The following is a 20,536-nucleotide window of genomic DNA, read 5'->3' on the forward strand; positions in this document are numbered from 1 at the left end:
TAAAATAAAATAAAATAAAATAAAATAAAATAAAATAAAATAAAATACAATGAGGACAATAATAGCCCCTCATCTGGTGGTTGGGATGAGCCCATAAGCTCCCTATCACACACCCAAAGTGGTCAGTAAATGTGTATGCGACTATGGTTATACTATTGTTGCCACCATGCTAACCATCACTATCATGGCCTGTTCTGCAGACTCGAGCCCAGCCTTACGACACTCATCCCACTTTCTCATGACCAGACTCAAGTCCCACAAGTATCCAGTTCTGTAGTTTCCCTTAGCGCTAACCGGCTCCCTGGGGACACATTCCAAACCCTACCCTCTCCTGGCAAAGTCTCTGCCCAGAGCTCGGGCAGGGCATCCCAGCAGCCCACTGCAGCTGGTAGACAAGAAATTCAGCAGGAGACCATGTGGGGCAGGATTCTTCTCACCCGTCCTGGTCTTGGCCCATGGCTCTAGCCTCACCACCCGAGACCCCAAAAGTAACCTCCACCAGAATAACACACAAACAGGGTGCCTGGGTGGCTCAGTCGGCTAAGTGTCTGATTTCTTGATTTCAGCTCAGGTCATGATCTCATGGTTAGTGAGACTGAGCCCCTCGTCGGGCTCTGCGCTGGCATCTCAGAGCCTGTTTGGGATTCTCTTTCCACCCCTCCCCACTCATTCACGCACGGGCACACATTCTCTCAAAATAAAGAAACTTTAAAAAATAAAATAAAACACATAAACACCCAAGTAAACAGATATAATCTTATTAACCTTGTGTTCCACAGCCTTCCATGGCTCCTTTGGCCTACTAGGATAAAGCCAAAAAGTCTCACCCTAGCATTGCAAGGAAGGAAATAAACATTTATGGAGCATGTGATCCTGTGCCAAGTTCTGGGCTACATACTTTATGTGTATTACACACTTAATAATTTCCTCCAAGGTTGGTCTGATTACTGCATCTCATAGGGGAGGAAGTCAAGGCTCCAAAATATTAAGCGCCTTGCCTAAGCCAAAGAGCTGAGAAGCGTCAGAAGCAAACTTATAGGCCAGGTCCATGGCCCGGCCCCTGCCTCCTCCAGACCCTCCCTGACCACCCAATCACCACGGTGCCCACGATTACCCAGCAGGCCTGGCTCCTTCTTGACTCGATGCTCTTTCTTCCCCTGCCTGGAAGGCACCTATCCAACATTTGACAACTTCTACTCAGCTCTTTTGCCCAGCTGTCTAGTTACGTCCTCCATGAGACGGCCCTCAGCCCGACTCTCCCTTCCATCAGACAAAATCAGTCCCTTGCTTGGCTATGCTTCATAGCACAGTCTCTAACCACATTAGAGCACAACTTAGCAATCCCCAAGCTGGCAGTGTTGCTCTCTGCTTCCTAACGTAGATCATTTATTTTGACACCACCACAGCTCAGCGTGTTTGCTTGAGTAAGTGAATGAATGATCTCCCTTCTAGATTTACGGACCAGGAAACAGAGGGCAGTCAGAGGTGGACCTGGCTTTTGCAGGGACAACTGGTAAACAGCCTGTCTAGGGTAACCTGCTGGAGATTATATACGGCAAAGCAGTTTATCCTTAGCTGGGGACCGCTTGGGCAACCCCATAGGGACTGCCAACTCCAGTGTTAGGACGCAGCACATCCACATGGGGACCCTGTGGTCAAGGCAGCATTAGGGACTCCTGGGGCCACACTGCTGGGGAGTGACCTCCCTGCCTTCTCCACCACCATCCTCCCTGGGGCTCTGCCCTGGGCCTCTTGGCACTCTTGACGGTGGACACAGGAGGCAGCAATCCAAGGGCAGAAGCGGTTCCTCTCTGCCGACCAAGACAGAAAGACACCAGTGCCTAGAGGGGGCCTCAGCTGGCAGCACCCTGCTCCAACAGTTTATCAGTCCCAGGTCCCCTTGGGGAAGAGGTGGAAAGAGGAGCTCTGCGTCCTGACCCATTTTTCCCAGAGCTCCCTTCCCGGATCTAGCCTGGCCCAGTAAGATCCTGCTCACCTGTGACATCAGTAAGAGAAACACTCACACATGTAATCACATAGAGAGTATTTCGGCTCATCAAAACCACTCTGAGACATCCACTTTACAGGTAAGGAAAAGGGTGCCCAGAGGTAGGTCCTCGAACTGGCTCTTCTGGCTCTGAGGCCTGGCCGTGCACTGAGTGGAAGGGTCTCCTGTATGTTGAAACATACAGATGTGGAGACCAGCCCACTCCCAGATTCTGTTTCAGGAGGCCTGGGGTGGGGCCCTGGAGTCTCATTTTTCAGGAGCTTCCCAGGTGATTCTAAAGAAGACAGCCAAAACCACACCAGAGAACCTAGGAGTGACTCAGTGCCATCAGCCTGCCAATGTGTATCAACAGCCCCCCAAAACACCCACACCCTTTTACCCAAAAGAGTCACCACTTCCAGAAACTTATCCTGAAGAAATAAAAAAGTACACAAATATCTATGCATAGGGATATTCACTAAAGCATGATTTATACTGAAAAATGGGAAATCTCTGAATCTCCAGCTGGGGCGAACTGGTGATACACTGCATAATAGGGTAATACTTGCAACCATTAAAGATGATTCCTTTCGTACTCTTAAAAGAAAAAAAAGGGGGCGCCTGGGTGGCTCAGTTGGTTAAGCGTCTGACTTCGGCTCAGGTCATGATCTTGCGGTTTATGAGTTTGAGCCCCACGTCGGGCTCTGTGCTGACAGCTCAGAGCCTGGAGCCTGCTTCGGTTTCTGTGTCTTCCTCTCTCTCTGCCCCTCCCCTGCTTGTGCTCTGTCTGTCTCTCTCTCTCTCAAAAATAAACATTAAAAAACAATTAAAAAAAAAAAGAAAAGAAAAAAATGTACATAGGTTAATTCCAGCTGGTAAGATGACCTATAAACTTATTTTCCTTTTGATTATCTACCTTTTCTAAACTCTTGACCATACATACGGCTAATTATATTTTTTTAACCAAGTAACTTTTCTGTTTTAATTATCAGCATGAGCCCTAAAATTTAAAACCCCATTCAGTCAGAACAGGAAGGACTGCAGGAAGCATCTATTCCAACCATGAACATGACAGAACTCTTTCTATCTTGCCTGAAGTTTTTCTTGAATACTTCTAGCAGCCAGGAGGTCAACCCTTTCCCTAAAGCAGCACCTTCTGGCAATGAAAAAGTTATTCCTGGGGCGCCTGGGTGGCGCAGTCGGTTAAGCGTCCGACTTCAGCCAGGTCACGATCTCGCGGTCCATGGGTTCGAGCCCCGCGTCGGGCTCTGGGCTGATGGCTCAGAGCCTGGAGCCTGTTTCCGATTCTGTGTCTCCCTCTCTCTCTCTGCCCCTCCCCCGTTCATGCTCTGTCTCTCTCTGTCCCAAAAGTAAATAAACGTTGAAAAAATAAATAAATAAATAAATAAATAAATAAATAAATAAATAAATAAAAAGTTATTCCTAAACAGGATTCTACCTTCCTAAAGCCAAAATCCCCAGTCTCTCTATACAGTTGGTAGTACCTGGCATCATATGATCAATAAACACATGGAACAGCTGTTTTTCAATGAACTGACTTACAGGATAACTGCCCATACTTTCCCACTATGACCAAGATGAGAGTGTGGGGTTTTGCAAGCATTGTTCACAATGCCAAGTTTAAAGCAAGCATTGTTCACCTCTTACTCCTCACAATTACCTAGATGATTATTAAAACACCTGCGTCCCTACTGAGTCCACTGTTCCATGAACAGCCGCCCCTATCCGGTGGCCCAGTACCAGGATGGATAACTCTTCACTGAGGCCAGTTTTGGGTGAACCATCTGCTGGAGGTTGCCAGCTCCACGAAGACACACAGACGCTGCACCACCAGAAACTGAGCAATCGAGCACAGCCGAGAGAGCAGGCAACAGGCCCTTCCCTCAAAGACAGCAGCCTGGAGGAAAAGTGATGTTCTTTCCTCCCTCGCTTGATTTCCTCTTATTGCCATTTCCCTGCCCATTCTCCTCCCCCACATCCACAAGCAACTGTTCTTTTGTGTTTATCTTGTGTTCTTGCAAAATGGGTATCATCTGTATGATTAATTTACATAATAGCACCGCATCATCCACCTTACTCTATTTCTTTCTCATTGAATGCTATGCTTTGGGATCGATTCCACTGCCACGAGTGTCTCACCAGCCATTTGCAACTACTGCAGAGGACCCACCGCTGCACCCACCAGCTCCCCCAAGGACAGATGCCACCCCACAGGGCACTGCAGTGAACCTAAACCTGTCCCCTCAGGGACCTGTGTGAGAAGCTGGGCGATCTCCACCCAGGAGGGGAACTGCAGGGTCACGGCTTTGTGGGAGCCCTGCCGGAGGTTTCAGGATGGCCACATCAGCAGGGGTAACCTCCTGCACCCCCAACACTCTGCTGTGCACGGACAGCATCCAGCTTTCTAGTTGCTGCCAGCCTAAGAGGTGGAAAGGGACAGAGTTCACAGTGGATTCTTAACAAACCTGCCAGAACCACACTTGCTAAGAGAATAGCAAGAAAGGCATTTGCTACTGTGAGCGTCAACGGCGCTGAATGGAAACAAACGCTCATTAATAAAAATCTCCATGGGGAGACCTCACTGCCTTGAGCTGTCACAGACTGCCGAAGCACAAACATCACGCACTGGCTTACAAAATGCTGTGGATTCGCCTGGTCTGCTCGGTTGGCAGAGGTTCCTCCCAAGGAAGCCAACTGTTCAGAAGTGGGCAGCAACAGAGCCCAGCTATCACGACACTCCACTTTTTTATCTGCAGTCACACGGTCCTACTACTGATGATGATTATGCACAGCTCCTCCCATGTGTGACTCCCCATGTGATCTGACAGCACCTGAAGCAGTCTATGCCTGTTCAATGAGTCTGGGCAAGGTCAAATCGCTCTAAAGGTTGCCAAACACTTATTCTGATCTCTGTGCTAACTTCATCACAGATCAGGAACCAAGAGTTTACAGACTGGCACTGGTCTGGAGACCACACCCTGAGTGTGGGATAGTGTGGGGAAACAAACCAAACCAACCTGCCCTGGAAGTCAGTTTAAGGTGGCACTTAAACAGCCATGGGACAGGGTCACTAATAACAACGTAAAGAACAGCCGCTGCTTACATAGGGCTGTGTGCCAGGCACTACTCTAAACAATTTACAAACAGTAAATCCTTTACTCCTTACTATACAAGGTACGATTTCTATCCTCATTTCACAGGTGAGAAAACTGAGGCACAGAGAGGGAAAGTGACTTGCCCAGAGTGTGAACCCAATACTTGGCTCAGATACAGGCTCTTAACCATTCTTCTGAACTAACTCCCAAAGGGACATGGCCTCCCCAACCTGTTCCCTCATTTGTCAGGTGGAATAAGCACCCCCCCACACAAGGGGTTGCTGATGAGATGAAATGAGACCATAAAAAATAACAAAGCATCCTGTACAATAGAAACGTGAACCATCTGCACAGCACACAACCACCTATGTGCACACTTTCGCACCAGCTCTCAGAAGGAGGTGGTGTCACGGACCCCATCAGACAGACAAGGATGAGGCCTGGAGAGGCTATGTGAACAGGCCAGGGGGCACAGCTAGAGACCAGTGGTCGCTCATTACCCTCAACCACCTCATTCCTTAATCACCCCTGTCTCCTCCCCAAAGAGCAGGCCAGCACATGAGACAGCAATCCCTACACTACTCATGAGCTGACTTCTAAATATCCCAGCCGTTAACTCTCAGACTTGCACCTTAGGAAACATTTGACTTTTCGGTCCCGCTAACAGATCACAGAAAGCCAATCACACATCTCCAGGGATTCTGCAAAGGCTGCTGGGCCTATTCCCCTCACCCCATCCTCCTCTGGCAGTGCACCCTCCCACCCCAGGCCAACGCTACCCATTCCTCTCTCTCCAGCCCTGTGCTCAAGGCGTCTCATGGAGAACCGATCACAGGAAGAACGACTGGAAGCAGCAACCAGGCCTGCCTTGTGCCCCCCAGGGCCTGGTTGGCCTGGCCTCATCTTCCCAGTGCCTGCTGAGTGCGCACCCCAAGCAGAAGCCCGGAATTCCCGTAAAGACCCACCATTCACAGAATGGATTCTCCTCCGAGTCTCCTGCCCCTGCCCCGAGTCCCGCCTTCACGGGGCCCGCACGCCTCCTTGTGCCTCCTCAGCACCCATCCAGCCTGTCGGCCATCTGCCCACACCCAGCTCGCTGTACACTCCCCTCTCCTTGAGGCAGCCTCATCTGCTCTGGGGGATGTGCACTGCTGGACGGCTGCTCCCTCACGCTGGGGCTCTCCAATGAGACACTAAACTCCTAGTGGGCAGGAACCATCTTCTTCGTCATTCGGAGGATCTTACAGCTTTTTACAAACAAAAACCCATGCCATTTGCTTGAAACCACCAAATGGAAGGTGAGGAACAGGAAGTCAATAAGCCGGGCTGATAACTTTCTGGCATTCCTAAAAGCTCCATGACAGAGCAACAGAGAAGAAAAACCTTCAATGAACGATAGGATATATACTGCAGCTAAAAGGAGTGTTTGGTACAAGTCTGTGGAGCCATTCACGGAGGATGCTAAGGGTTTTCTCACCTTTTCACACTCAGCACTTAGCAGAGCACTGACCAGGGACATGCTGCATGGATGATGGGTGGGCAGATGGATGGATGGACCCACTGGTAAAATCTGAGTCTGAATCTGGGCTCCACCCTAAAGCCAGGTGACCTCACACAAGACGACACTGTGGCCACGTCCAGTGAGTTTTCTTTCACGAGAAGCCTTGAAATGAGGGGGGCTGACGGAAGAACAAGCTTACACGAAATTCCACAATCTGGCACAGAAAGTAAGGACAACTGTTCACTGCTTTGCTCCCTCCCGCTGGGTTCATAAAATGGGAGAGAAAATAGGACAAGATTTGATTTATAAAAAATGGCAGTCCGCCATTTCCTAGCAGAAATGAGCTAGGTGAACAGAAAGGCATATATACATACTCGCACACACATAGCCCCTAAATTCTAAGCTGCTTCAGGTTCAGCTGTATTTTTTTCCATAGAAAGACCCAGAACTAGCACATTTTAGTTTTATCTACTTTCTTGCTTCTTCCTATATCCAGCTCCCACCAATGTTAGGCATGAAGGTAGGTCCCAACTCAGCGTCCACAGGCCTCTACCCTCTTATCTTTGTTGACAACTTTCTCCTCTGGGGCAAGAGGCTCGGTGGCGTCATTTTCCTGCTTGAACTCTGTCCTGTGACTAAGCAGTAAGAAGCTACAGCACTGGAGGTTTTTGCTGTGTCACAAAAAGAATGAGGCAAGGAGGTATCTCCTGCCAATACCAAACCCATTCTCTGACTCAGCACTAAATTTAGATGTCATGCCCTATGTCTACATCCAGACAGTCCCCCATGTGACAGGTGCTGAATGAATGAGTGTTGCAGCAAGAAGTGTCCAAGGCTCAGGACACAGACAACTCAATGGGGACCTGCACCGGATGGGCCGGAGTACACACAACAAATGCAGTCTTTATAAAGAAACTGACAAGGACTCTGAAGCCTGCCCAGCCTCGCAGCAGCTGGTGGCCCTGAGCAAAGCCAGCGAGCCTCTCTTGGCCCAGTCTGCCCATCTGTAGAACGTAAACATCAGTCGCACAGACTGGTAAAGGCTGTTCTCAATGGTCAGGAATGAGAAGCTAGAGCACAGCTCCTCGAACTGAGACACCTGCTTCTTGCTCTCCCTCGCTGGAAAGCCGGTGCTTGCAAAGCCAGGCCAGATCAGGAAAAACCAGCTAAGGTTCCCTCAACTCCCCACCCAGCCTATGGCTGACAGAGATGCCTTGGAAGGAGCCCCCACCTGGGAAGACATCTGGGTCCTGTGTTCAGCTCTGCCAGTGGCATGCTATAAGATCCTGGTGGAGTCCCTTTGTGTCTATGGACTGCTGTTGCTCATTTACAAAATACGCTGTTTGGGCAAAGGAGTCTCCAAGACCCTTCCCAACTGTGACATTCAACAATCATAAGCTGCTTAAGAAATACAAACAGAAAAAGAAAGTTCTGGTCAGATAAGAGAAAAAGGCTACTCTGGGTAAGAATAGAGATTATCGGGAATATTGAAAAGGTCATTACAGGGATGCCCGGGTGGCTCAGTCAGTTAAGCATCCAACTCTTGATTTTGGCTCAGGTCACGATCTCACAGTTCATGAGATCAAGCCCACATTGGACTGTATGCTGACAGCAAGGGACCTGCTTGGGATTCTCTCCCCCCCCCCCCCCCCAGCTCGTGCTCGCTCGCGTGCTCTCCCTCTCTTGAAATAAACATTAAAAATAGGGGCGCCTGGGTGGCGCAGTAGGTTAAGCGTCCGACTTCAGCCAGGTCACGATCTCGCGATCCGTGAGTTCGAGCCCCGCGTCGGGCTCTGGGCTGATGGCTCGGAGCCTGGAGCCTGTTTCCGATTCTGTGTCTCCCTCTCTCTCTGCCCCTCCCCCCGTTCATGCTCTGTCTCTCTCTGTCCCAAAAATAAATAAACGTTGAAAAAAAAAAATTAAAAAAAAAAAAGGTGATTGTAACTTTTTAAAGCATGACTTCTTACATCACAATATAAAAATAAAATTTTCTTTCCAATTGTTCTCACATCACTCCCCATTGGCTGGACAGATTTTCACATGTGGACAGCAGACTCACAACGGTCAAAATGATGTCTCAGAAGACTCATCTGGGGATCCCAGGCCATCCTAAGGAGTCAGACAGGTACTATCCAGACAAGCAACCTGAGGTTGACTCAGAAAGAGGCCTGAGAGACACATCACACCTAGAAAAACACTGTGGGCAGAGAGAACACGCACTGGCTGGAGACGGCCACCAAGGCAGCAGCTCAGGGTTGTGGCTGATTACCTGGGAAGCTGCTGCTTCACACACAGGCGGCAGGCGCAGGGACTCCGCCTGCAGGATACATATCAGCAGGGGCTTATTCATGCACGCAGCAACCTTAACAGTTCCCTTATGCAATGTAGGGGTAATGCCAGCTAGTGACAATATAAACGAACAAGCAAACAAAAGAATAAGAATTTTTTAAAAACGGCACTCACTTCCCACTACAAGGGACCCCAACGGATGGGGTTGCACTGTGCTCCTAACCACAGTACTGTCTTGGATAGCAGAGAGCGTGGTTTGTTTTTTTTTGTTGTTTTTTATCAGCCGCATTGTAGTCATTTGTCATTTTTGAGAGCATGGGTCATCCCAAAAGGAAACCTACAAAGGTAAACAGAGGAAGCAGACAAAGACAAGAGTATCTCCTGGAAATACTCTTGGAATATCTCCTGGAAATAGCTGTCACTGATGGCAGCCTCTGGGTCCCAGCTGTGACTCACCAGCCCAGCTCAGCTGAGGCAAAGGAAGGTGGCTCTTCTCTTTCTCCACATGGGGAACATCTTGAAACAAAAGCATCCCAACAAGTGGTTTTCAAGCTGTGTTCCGTGAACCCTGGAGAACCTCACGCACCTCTGCAGAGGGTCCTCGGGGAGGCCACAAGGAAAACCGGCATGCTCTAGGCCTCCACGCACACACTCACCACTTTTGTCGTCACTTTTCGTCTGCTTTACACAGCTGGCTTTCACGTACAAGTCCACTCAATGAAAAGAGCCCTACAGCTTAAAATCAAAATTTAAGGGGCACCTGGCTGGCTCCATCCGTTAAGCATCCAACTCTTGGTTTTGGCTCAGGTCATGATCTCACAGTTCCTGAGGTTCCACACTAACGGTGTGGAGCCTGCTTCGTATTCTCTGTTTCCCTCTCTCTCAGCCCCTCCCCTGCTCGTTCTCTCTCTCTCTCTCTAAATAAATAAATAAAACTTTTTTTAAAAATTTAAGTCATAATAAACATTCACACTTCCTATGTTTTCATTTAATTGTTTGTAACAGCCCCATGAGGAAACTGAGGCCAAAGAGCTTTATGGTTGGACTCCACAGCCCATTCTCTTAGTAACCACCCTGTGGTTACCCTATGTGGACTCTCCGGGAAGAGATCTAGAACAGTCGACGCCATGGCTGGATGGCACTGGCAGGCTCTTTCTTAAGCAAAAGACCAGAGGCAGGGAAGCTGCCGGGGATTATGAAAGAGACTCAGAAGGCAGACATCAACTAAATGCAACGTGTGAGCCTTATTAAAATCCTCATTTGAACAAACCATCCATAAAAAGGTATCTCTCTTTTCTTTTAACGTTTATTTGAGAGAGAGCACAAGAGCGCGAGAGCGAAAGAGTATGGGTGGGGGAGGGGAGGAGACAGAGCAGGAGAGAGAGAATCCCAAACTGGCCCCGCACTGTCAGAGCAGAGCCCAATGTGGGGCTCGATCCCACGAACCCTGAGGTCGTGACGTGAGCCGAAATCAAGAGTGGGATGCTCAACCGACTAAGCCACCTAGGCGCCCCAAAAAAGGCATTTCTGAGACCAGGAAAACCGAGTATCAAGTGAGTAGGAGACGCCATTGAATTATCATGAATATTGTTGGTTGTAAAAATGGTCTTCTGGTTATGTTTCTTTCAAAGCCTTATTATCTGTTAGAGCATTTACAGGGAAGCAGTACACTGTCTAGAGTTTGTTTTACACTACTGAGGAAAGCAAAAGTTGTTAGGAGAGTGGAGCATGCTTTACATTACACGCTCCGTCCCTGTGTGTGTTTGAAAGATGTGTAATATGGGGGCACCTGGATGGCTCAATCGGTTAAGTATCCGACTTCAGCTCAGGTCATGATTTCGCAATGTGTGGGTTCAAGCCCCGTGTCAAGCTCTGTGCTGACAGCTCAGGGCCTGGAGCCTGCTTGGGATTCTGTGTCTCCCTCTCTCTCTGCCCCTCCCCGGTTCACACTCTGTCTCTCTCTCTCTCTTAAAAATAAAAAACTCTTAAAAATTTTAGAAAAAGAAAGATGTGTAATATAAAGTTTAAAAGGAAAGGAGGGAAGGGGGCAGGTCCCTCCTTAAGTCAAACTCAGTTCTACTTCCCAATATCTTTAACCTGTCAGACCATGTTTAGCTCTCTGGTGTCCAGAAGAATCAGGTCTCACCACTGCCCTGTATCCATTTGAAAATAGGTATCCAAGCCCCTCTAAGTCTCCTTTCCTCCAAAATAAGCTATTCCCACAGTCCTTGTGAAGCCAGTGGCAATGCCCTCCTCCAAACGTAGGCTCCATGGGGCACCTGGGTGGCTCAGCTGGTTAAGTGTCTGACTTCGGCTCAGGTCATGATCTCATGGTTCATGGGCTCAAGCCCCGCCTTGGGGTTGTCAGTGAGGGGCCTGCTTGGGATTCTCTCTCTCTCCCTCTTTGCCCCTCCCCGACTCGTGCTTTCTCTCTTTCTCAAAAATAAAATAAATAAACTTTAAAAACAAATGTAGGCTCCAGGGCCAAAGCAACCGTGAAAGTGTGTCCTGAGCAGTCCAAGGAGATGGGCCTCCTGGTCCGTGCACACTCTAGACTTCCCCTGACTCCAGGAAGGGCATGGCCCCTATGATACCTCCTGACTCCCAGCCCAGGTGGGACACTGGCTCTCCTCTCAAGGACAGGACTCTCCCAAGAGCAGCAGCAGCTCCAGTAGCTTGCCCTCACCTCACATAAATCGCCTCAGTCCTCACCAAAGCCCTGGGAGAATACTATTAGCCTTTTTACAGGTAAGGAGAAAGAAGACCCAGAGAGGGTAAGCAATTTGCTCAAGTCCCACAGCCTAAGATGGAAGAGCCAGGATTTAAATCCCAGTCTATGGGAGGCCCCAAGACTGGTTCATGACACCCAGCCGTCTCCAGTCTTATGGCCTCCCTCCCTGGCCCCAAACCTACCACCGATGCTTGAGCCACCTGGCTCATTCCTCTGTGTCAATGGTCTTCCCAGAAATGATGTAGCACTCTCAGGGCAGAGACTATCTTCCTGCTCCCCAGTCCAGCACCAACGGTTAGCCAGTCCCGGACCTGCAGGTGTCACACCACCAGGACAGATCACACATGCTCACCAGGCGCCCCCAGAAACCCTGACTGGGGACCAAAGCCCAGGCCTACTCACTCAGACCCAAAGAAGACCACAAGACAGGGCGCCGGGCCAGCTCAGTCAGTGGAGCGTGTGACTCTTGACCTCAGGGTCATGAATTCAAGCCCCATGTTGTGTGTGGAGCCCACTGAAAAAAGTAAAATAAAATAAAAATATTCAAAATATTCAAAAATAGCGTCTGGGTGGCTCAAGTTGGTTAAGCGTCAGACTTTGGCTCAGGTCATGATCTCACAGTCTGTGAGTTCGAGCCCCGCTTTGGGCTCTGTGCTATCAGTTCAGAGCCTGGAGCCTGCTTTGGATTCTGTGTCTCCCTCTCTCTCTGCCCCGCCCCCACTCATGTTCTGTCTCTCAAAAATGAATAGCCGTTAAAAAAAAAAAAAAAAACTAAAAAAAAAATATTTAAAATAAAACAGACCTAAAGAAGACCACAAGACAGGGGGCACCTGGCTGGCTCAACTGATGGAGCATGCGACTCTTGGCCTCAAGGTTGTAAGTTCAAGCCCCATATTGGGCATAGAACGTACTTAAAAAAAAAAAAAAAAAAAAAGACGACAATGACCACAAGAGGTTTAACCATCTGAAAGAACAGCCATCATGAAGTCAAACTTCATTCTTGTCGAGCCACACTGGAGAAATGGAGGCCCAGAGAGGTCAGGGTTCACACCACAACATCTTCTGGTCCCAGATTCTACGGCATATCTAAGTTATTCACACATCCAAAAGATCTGGCCCCAGAATCGCACATGTCTACGTCAGCTGGTACTGGAGTTTAGGAGATGAGGAAGTTCAAGGTCCGGCACCCCAAGAGAGAGAGAACGGGGAGAAAGTTTGAAAAAAAAGATGGCGTACACTGATGTTCCAGCTCCGTGCACTAATGCTAAATTTTCCAGAAAGTACTCTTCTCAGAATTCTGATGTCGCAAGATGCTCAATGAAAAAAGATGTTGTGGTCAAATCCGTTCGGGAAACACTGCATGGTGAACCCACTCCAGTGAAATCTCCAAGCATACTGGCCTATTAGGGCTCTCAAGAGGCTCCCAGTAAGGGAGCCTGTATGACCTGCTCAAACCAGCACTGCTCAAATGCTTTGACCACAGAACACTCGTCAAGTAACACCACTAACATCCCACCAGGCCAGTGCTAAGAAGACGTTTCCTTGGGAAATGCTGACCTAGGCCTTTTGAAAGAAAATCTTGCTAGCCATTACCCTGGATCCAAGACTGAGAAAGCAAACTAAACCAACCCAGAGTGGGGTAAGGAGAAAGTGTGCACAAAGCAGAAATAACAAACATACTTCAAGGCCTTTGGGGATGGAGATATTAGTACTGGAAACGAGACGGAGATGCGTGAACACCCTTCAGCTGCCAGATGTGAATGTTGCTGGGATTGTAGTTAACTTCTGGCCTCAAAAGTCAGACATAACTACTGAAACTGAAATCTTTCTTTAAAGTCCAAAGAAACTGTCCTGAACTTTCCAAAGTAGGCTGCAGGCAAAAATCTACAAGTTTTAGAAGAAAAAAGGAAAGAAAATGTTGGAACTTGGACTCCAACCAGGCCATTCATCCTTGAGTCAAGATGCTTGGACCTTATGGATATCATAATTAAAACTCAAAGCAGGGGTGCCTGGGTGGCGCAGTCGGTTAAGCGTCCGACTTCAGCCAGGTCACGATCTCGCGGTCCGGGAGTTCGAGCCCCGCGTCGGGCTCTGGGCTGATGGCTCGGAGCCTGGAGCCTGTTTCCGATTCTGTGTCTCCCTCTCTCTCTGCCCCTCCCCCGTTCATGCTCTGTCTCTCTCTGTCCCAAAAATAAAAATAAACGTTGAAAAAAAAAAAAAAAAAACTCTCAAAACAAACGGGACGTTTCTTCAAAAAAAAAAAAACAAAAAAACAAAAAAACAATCAAATGTAGAATTACTGGTATATATATCCCCAAAAGACTGAAAGCAGGGACTCCAAGAGGTATTTGTACATCAACTTTGATAGCAGCTTTATTCACAAAGCCAAAGGGTGGAAGCAACTCAAATGTCCACTGACAGATGAATGGATAAATAAAATGTGGTCTATCCATGCAATGAAATATTATTCAGTCATACAAAGGAAGGAAATTCTGACATTTGCTACAACATCAGATGTTACAAAGTCAGATGCTTAACCAACTGGGCCACCCTCTGCGCAGACTGATAAGCAGCTCAGCCCTCTTGCTCTATGCCCAATTTTTCTGTGGCTCACGGCCTTCCCAAGTTTACAGAACTTATTGAAGAGCCCCCTTGTACTGGTCTGCAGAATATATAAGTGGCTGGAACAAGGTAGGGGGCAAAAAAACAAAGAAACCTAAGACAAACATTTCCCCTAGTCTGCTCACTTTTTCAGGAAATATAAAGTCAGAGTATCAAAAAAATCACTCAACCCTAACACTAAATCAGAAAATAGTAACCATGGTACAGACCTAGAAGAAGCCTCAGAATCTAGTTTCCTAATCCAAGTTTCCTTGGACCTAATACCACCTTGGCAGTGCTGAGAATCCCACTGGACTGAGCAAGCCCTTACTTTGTCAATGCTAAACTTCTAGTTTGACTGCTACATTGGAAAAACCCCCAAGCACCAGGTGGCTAAGAAGCTCATCCAAGGTCAAGATGTCGCACAGTTAGAAGCAGATCCCCATCCAGGTCTCTTTCGAGGACACCAAGCTGATATTCAAATTCTGAGTGTGAAAAGGAAAGGTCTCTCCAATCCCTCAACAGCCAATGTGGGCACTCCACATGCCTCCTGGCAGCCAGCCCCACCGTGCTGATACCTGATGGGTAACCTTGGGAACTTCAGACATCAATGTCACACCACCTGCTTCCATCACAGACGTACCGTGGGTGGTGACATCCGTGTGTGCATCTGGGACTCACTCTAGCCTTCCTACACTCCCACAACCTTCTGTCACCGCGAAGTCACCACTTATAAACGCATTTCGGAAGAGAACCTGGACTTACGCAGGACACACCATTCATTCTACACACAGCAGACTACTCATCCATTCAACAGAAATTTACTGAACACCTATCTTGGGCTAGGCTCTATTCTAGGCATCAGGAATACAACAGTGAATTCAGAGAGATTATATTCTACTCTTGATGACCCACAGCCACGGTAAACGCAGCTCTAGCACAGTTTACAAGGAGCTCTCAGAAAAATCAGGAGAATGCCAGGTTTCTGGTCCTAAGGCTGCTTCTAGGCTATATTGCTCGCCACAATAACAAAATAACTTCGTGCTGATTGTCAAATAGCATAGTGAAGCAGTTATTGTTTCATTTGTTTTGTAGAGTAGGAGATAAGCTGAACTGCTCTGCTCAAAGTCTAAAACTTAGTAAAAGATGGCCACCTTGCCCCACCCCACTCCAGTGATGACCTCGCCTGCGAGTTGCATCATCATACAAAGATGGGACCACCTATGGTGGATATTCATCTGATGTTTTAGCTGCACCAATATCCTCCCTTTGGAGAATCACTTCCCCCCAGTCGAAAGAACCATGATACTGTACGGGCTGCCAGTGACAGCATCCCATCACCCTACTCTATTCATTGTGTCAGCTGCTGAGCCAGTCTTAGTCCCCTAGACCTGGCCACAGTGACTGGGCCTGACATGGACAGAGACCCTAGTCCGGCCACGCAGAACCCTTCCATAAGATGTTCTGCCTGGGCTGATTAGATTGAGCTCCCTTTAGTCTCTGGCCAGGGGCCATGAAGATGACCTTGGGGTCCTGAGACCATGCTCCAGGCCCACAGGAAAAGCATCACATTCGGGAATCAATCACCCCAAGGCTGGTTTCTCCCATCCATCCCAAGCTCTTGGAATACTATACAATAAATTTCTCTTTTCTGCTTACTTTAAAGTTCCTCTACCACTTCCTCTCAAATAACACAGTTAAAAGAACCAAAAGAAAATCTACAATGGTTGGAACTTTTACTTATGTCTCCGTCCCTGCTGACCCTCCAGGCTGGAGTAGATGAAGACAATGTAGCTGGTACCTGAAGAGAGCAGATAGAGAACAAAAGGCCCAGGAAATCTCTAATGAATAATAAACAATCCACACCTGACAAGTGGCAGTCACCAGCTCTCATCCTGCTGGAAAAGCCTGGCAAGTTAGTCCTTTAAAAAAAAAAAAATTCCTCCAGCTTTAACTTCTGACAAGTGCACAGTGTCTAAATTCGTAGTGCCATCCAAACCCTTCACTCAGCCTAGCCATCGCGGTCCCTCCGGATCACCTTTGCACCCCTATCCACCCAGAGCCTAGGCCGCCCTCTGCTCAGGCTGGTCTCATTTCCACAATCTGAACCAGCACGTCCTCCTCCTTTGCCTCTGCACGTCCACACGGCCTCTCTGACACCCAGCTTGAGCCCCAGTCCCTCCTCGAAGGCCTTCGTCCAGCAGCCACCGCTGTCTCCAGTCTCTTGCCTCTGGGGAAGCCACGTCAGCAGCTCGCTAGGATGCTGCAGAGAAGGCACATAGAGGGGATGAGAAGGAAACTTGCATCTCTGAGCACACAGGAGCAGCTACCAAGTTCTGCCACTTCTGTCCCATAAGAGACGCCTGGGGTGACGTGGTTTGAGAAGACCTTCACGTTTGGGTGGTACTTAGAGCCACTAGAGGTAGATGAGAGTATTCAGGGAAAGTATGTGCTAATCAGTGTTTTAAAAGGAAGAAAAAGCCTACCTGTGTCTACATCACTCAACTGATCTATCGCATAATGTCACTCTCCTGAGTGACCCATTCCCCCAACTAGGTGGCAAGCTGCAGGCTGGAATTACATCCTACCCACCCCTGTCTCCATCTGCAGTGCAGCCCCACCTGGGGAGAGCACAGGACCAGGCACTTCCATCCTCCCCAATTACATTCCTCCCTCCCAGTGGCTGAGACAGGCAGCCTAGCACCCGTAGCCCCATCTCACAGATGAAGACATTGAGGCTTCCGGCCAGGAAAGGACCCTCACTCCAGGGACAGGCAGTCAAAGGTCTTCAAGCGAGAAAACCGAGGTGTCAGTAACTGAAGCAAAGAGAAACGAATGACAAAGGACCGAGCAGGTTCTGAATGACCAAACAAGATCCTGGTACACCTGCAGAAAAAACATGAGACACCTGAGCCATTCCAAGAACAAGAGTCCTCCCTCTTACTACCACTGCCAGCAGGGGCGAAGGTGATCACCTCTTCCTCACAGATCCATGTATTGGGACAGGAAAGGCTTCATAATTCCAGAGTTTCCGAATGTAGGAGATGGCCTGAAATTGTACTGAGGGGGCCTAATCAGGTGACAGGAAAAACACCCCAACACGGAAGCAGGAGCACTGAGCTTAGTCTCGACTCAGCCTCCTTTCTGCCCCTTTCTGCAACTTCTGGCCTGTCCTCAAACCATAGAGATGTGAGTGCGGAACCCAGTGCAATGCAAATAAGGCACCACCACCCCCATCTTCCTGGGGTTGCTACAGAATTAAGTGAGACATGGAAGTATGCAGTGAGATTCGAAATGCTGAGCAGCAAGGTACCATCAACCCTGGAATAGGAATGTCCCTGCCCCCGAAATAAAACAACATGGTATGCTTGTTAGTCATCTTCATACCCCAGGCCTGAGCACGGTGGGTTATAAATGTCTGGGGCTCTGAGCATGAGCCCGTGGTTGGCTCACCTACCCAGGACCTCCCAGGCTAGTTTCGCCCTGGGCTCCAGGCCCTTGTGGGGAGCTACCAGCCATCATTTGCCTTCAGTGGGCCAAAATCCCAGTGCACAGGTGCCAGCCAGGGAATGGGCATTCTGGACCAGGGGCCCACAGAGGGTGCAGAAACCACCAGGAAAGTCCCTAACTGGATGATGGCAGCACCTGCAAAGTAGACATGACAAACTGGCTGCCCCTTGATGCTGTGGATCCTTGGAAGGCAGCTGTTTTGTCTCTCGGGCTCTCGCAAGGGCCTTGCACAGAGGCCGACTACAGGCAGAGCCATGGACCTGCGTGCCTACGGAAAGGTGCCTCCAGCCCTGTACTGAGCTTTGCCCCAGAAGAAGAGCTCGCTGGCTAAGAGAGAAAAAAAAAAAAAGTTGGAAAACCAGTGCACAATAACTCATCCTTTACAAAGGTCCCAACGCTACTGTTTATTTGCACACCACATCACCCCTTCCCAGAAGCTCTACTTTGCCATACCAAATGCTGCCCTAATTTTTCTCTAAAGCGTTAACTAAAATGAACATAACTTTCCCCCCGACAACTATTTTCCTGAGGCTTGCATGACCCTCTGGAAAGCCACAGAATTCTGCTCTGTGGTAAAACTAGGGTCTTCAATCACTGCCCTCAGGAGGAAAACCCAAACCATATTCCATCCCTTCCTCAGAGGTCAGGACCAGCTCCTACAACCTCAGCCCAAGCGAGGCCCCACCTCCTCTGCCAGGCACAGAGCAGGGGGAACTAACTAGTGGCAATCCGTCCAACTATTCCAGAGATTAAAGCTAGCACTGATTCAAACACATCCCAGGGAGGACGTGGGTCTGCACTCTAACTTATGCACTTCCTTGACAAACTTTCTCCTTCAAAAATAGAAAGATGAAAGCAATTAAGGAGAAAAACAATTACCCCAGTGAGAGTTCCCTGTCTCTTTATCCTCATGGACACATGGGACAGCCCTCCTCAGCATCCTCCAAACCACCGTCCCAGGAGACTGGGTTGGCCCAGCGACTCAAATACGACCAAAACTGGGGGGACAGAACGCAGGCTTGAGGGATATAAATGCTAGAGTCAGAAATCCCAAAGTGGAGACAGAGGACCACCGATGAAATGATGTACACTGTGTGAGCAGCAGCTTATTCCTTGTATATCAGTTTCCTCCACTACAAGATGTGAGGTTGAGATGGCCAATATACACTGCAGCTCTAACCAGGAACAGCTTATAAAATCACCCCCTTAATACGTGAGGCTTTTAACAGCCAAATAAATGGGTTTCATCAGCCTCTAGCCTACAGTTACTCAGGGCTGCTTTGTCAGCCCTCTCCGTTCACTCTTAAAACAAGGACAAGACATAGAAAAGGTGACATTTGCCACTTTCGGGCTCTGAACGTGTTAAACAAAACAACAGGTCATAATTGAAAACTCCTGGTGCCTAATACTGTGAGCATTTTAACCACTCCAAGCCAGAGTTTTCTCTCTGGCAAAGTAATAATAAGTAGACAGCTCACAGAATGGTAACAATAAATGTAATAAGGTAGAGTGCCTGCCACAACAGTAGGTGCCTAATAAATGCAGGTTCTCTTCCTTCCTCAGTGCTGTGCCTTTTTCCTCGAGCTTCTGTCTAAAAGGCTGGCTTTCCACATTCCCCAACCAGGCCAGGCCTATCATTTATCACAAACACCCAGCAGTACCCCCTCTCCCCACCCCACCCCCCCCCCACACACAGGAATACTCACAAATCCATCACCCAAGGGCACCAGCCACCAGCCTTCCCTCCTCAGGCGGCTCAGCACGGCCAGGGAGGGATCTGAGCCCCAGCAGCCACTACTAGGATTTTCCCATGGTGCAATGCAACTTCCCCAACTTTTCCAGGCCCACAGTTTCCAAAGAAACCTAGCAGGCATTGTGCATAATCAAGCACAAGTCTGGGCGAGCAAACGGACTGAGCTCTGGGCAAAGGGAGCAGAGAGAGCCAGAAAGTGAAACGGCACCAGTTATCATCAAACGGGGTGGCAGGGACCAGAATTCAGGAGGACCAGTCCTGGCCCAATTTCCATTCTTCTAGACCGTATCACCGATTAAAAGCTAGCAGAGACTCCAAAACGACTGGTGGATGATGAAGAGCCTTAGGAGAGACTGCCGGACATCCCTCCGAGGTCGCCCCGCGGCTGGACCTGCTGGTCTCAGGAGCACCCCGATGCCGTGGCACCCGGAGAGTCAAGGCCCACAGTGCCGGGCATTGTTCACAGCGACAGGCGGGGACTGAGGGAGGAGGTGCGAAGTAGAGGACCACGCAGGGCCCCCTCCCCAGACCCGCTAAGGGAGGGAAGGCTCCACCCGCGCGGCCGGCGCCAGGTGGATGAGTGGCCCTCGCGAGTTCCCCCGACTCAGAGCTGCAAAGAGAGATGGTGGAAAGCGGTCCGAGAGGCCGGGCCGCGGGGGTCTGCCACTCACCGGCGCCCTCGGAGGGCTGTGGCGGCCCGACGACGCCGTTCAGGTAGAGAATGGGCAGCAGGTGAGGCTGCGTCTTCTCCAGCGCCGCCCGCAGGTCCTGGAAGTGGTCCCGCTCCTTGGCCAGCAGCAGCTTGAGCAGCAGCTCCGCCTTGGCGCCTCCCGCCTCCTCGTCCAGCTGCCGCCGCTCGCCGGGGCTCAGCGCTCCCGCGGCCTCGAGCAGCCCGAGCACGGCCTCCACCTCGGTCATGGCCTGGGCCAGGCTCTGCTGACACTGGGCGAGCAGCTCCCGGCGCTGGGGCTCCATTCACCCGCGCCGCCCCGCCCCGCCCGCCCGCCGGCCTCGGGGAGCCGGAGCCGTCCGCGGGGCGGGGCGGGGC

At 49.6% G+C, this 20,536-nt stretch overlaps 1 protein-coding gene across 2 annotated transcripts in view; it reads right to left on the bottom strand.

Moving 5' to 3' along the window:
* The window catches only part of DLG5 (discs large MAGUK scaffold protein 5), a 127,762-nt gene extending 107,265 nt beyond the window's left edge, over window positions 1-20,497 (bottom strand). For both annotated transcript variants that reach the window (XM_040485540.1, XM_040485539.1), the window contains exon 1: window positions 20,160-20,497. In XM_040485540.1, coding sequence (XP_040341474.1) covers window positions 20,160-20,463 — 304 coding nt within the window. In that variant the 5' untranslated portion in view covers window positions 20,464-20,497. The remainder of the gene's footprint in view (window positions 1-20,159) is intronic.
* Window positions 20,498-20,536: the final 39 nt, after the last annotated feature.

The sequence above is a fragment of the Herpailurus yagouaroundi genome, unplaced genomic scaffold (genome assembly GCF_014898765.1).
Source record: "Herpailurus yagouaroundi ecotype Mexico unplaced genomic scaffold, PumYag 163, whole genome shotgun sequence".
In the NCBI taxonomy this organism is placed as follows: Eukaryota; Metazoa; Chordata; class Mammalia; order Carnivora; family Felidae; genus Herpailurus; species Herpailurus yagouaroundi.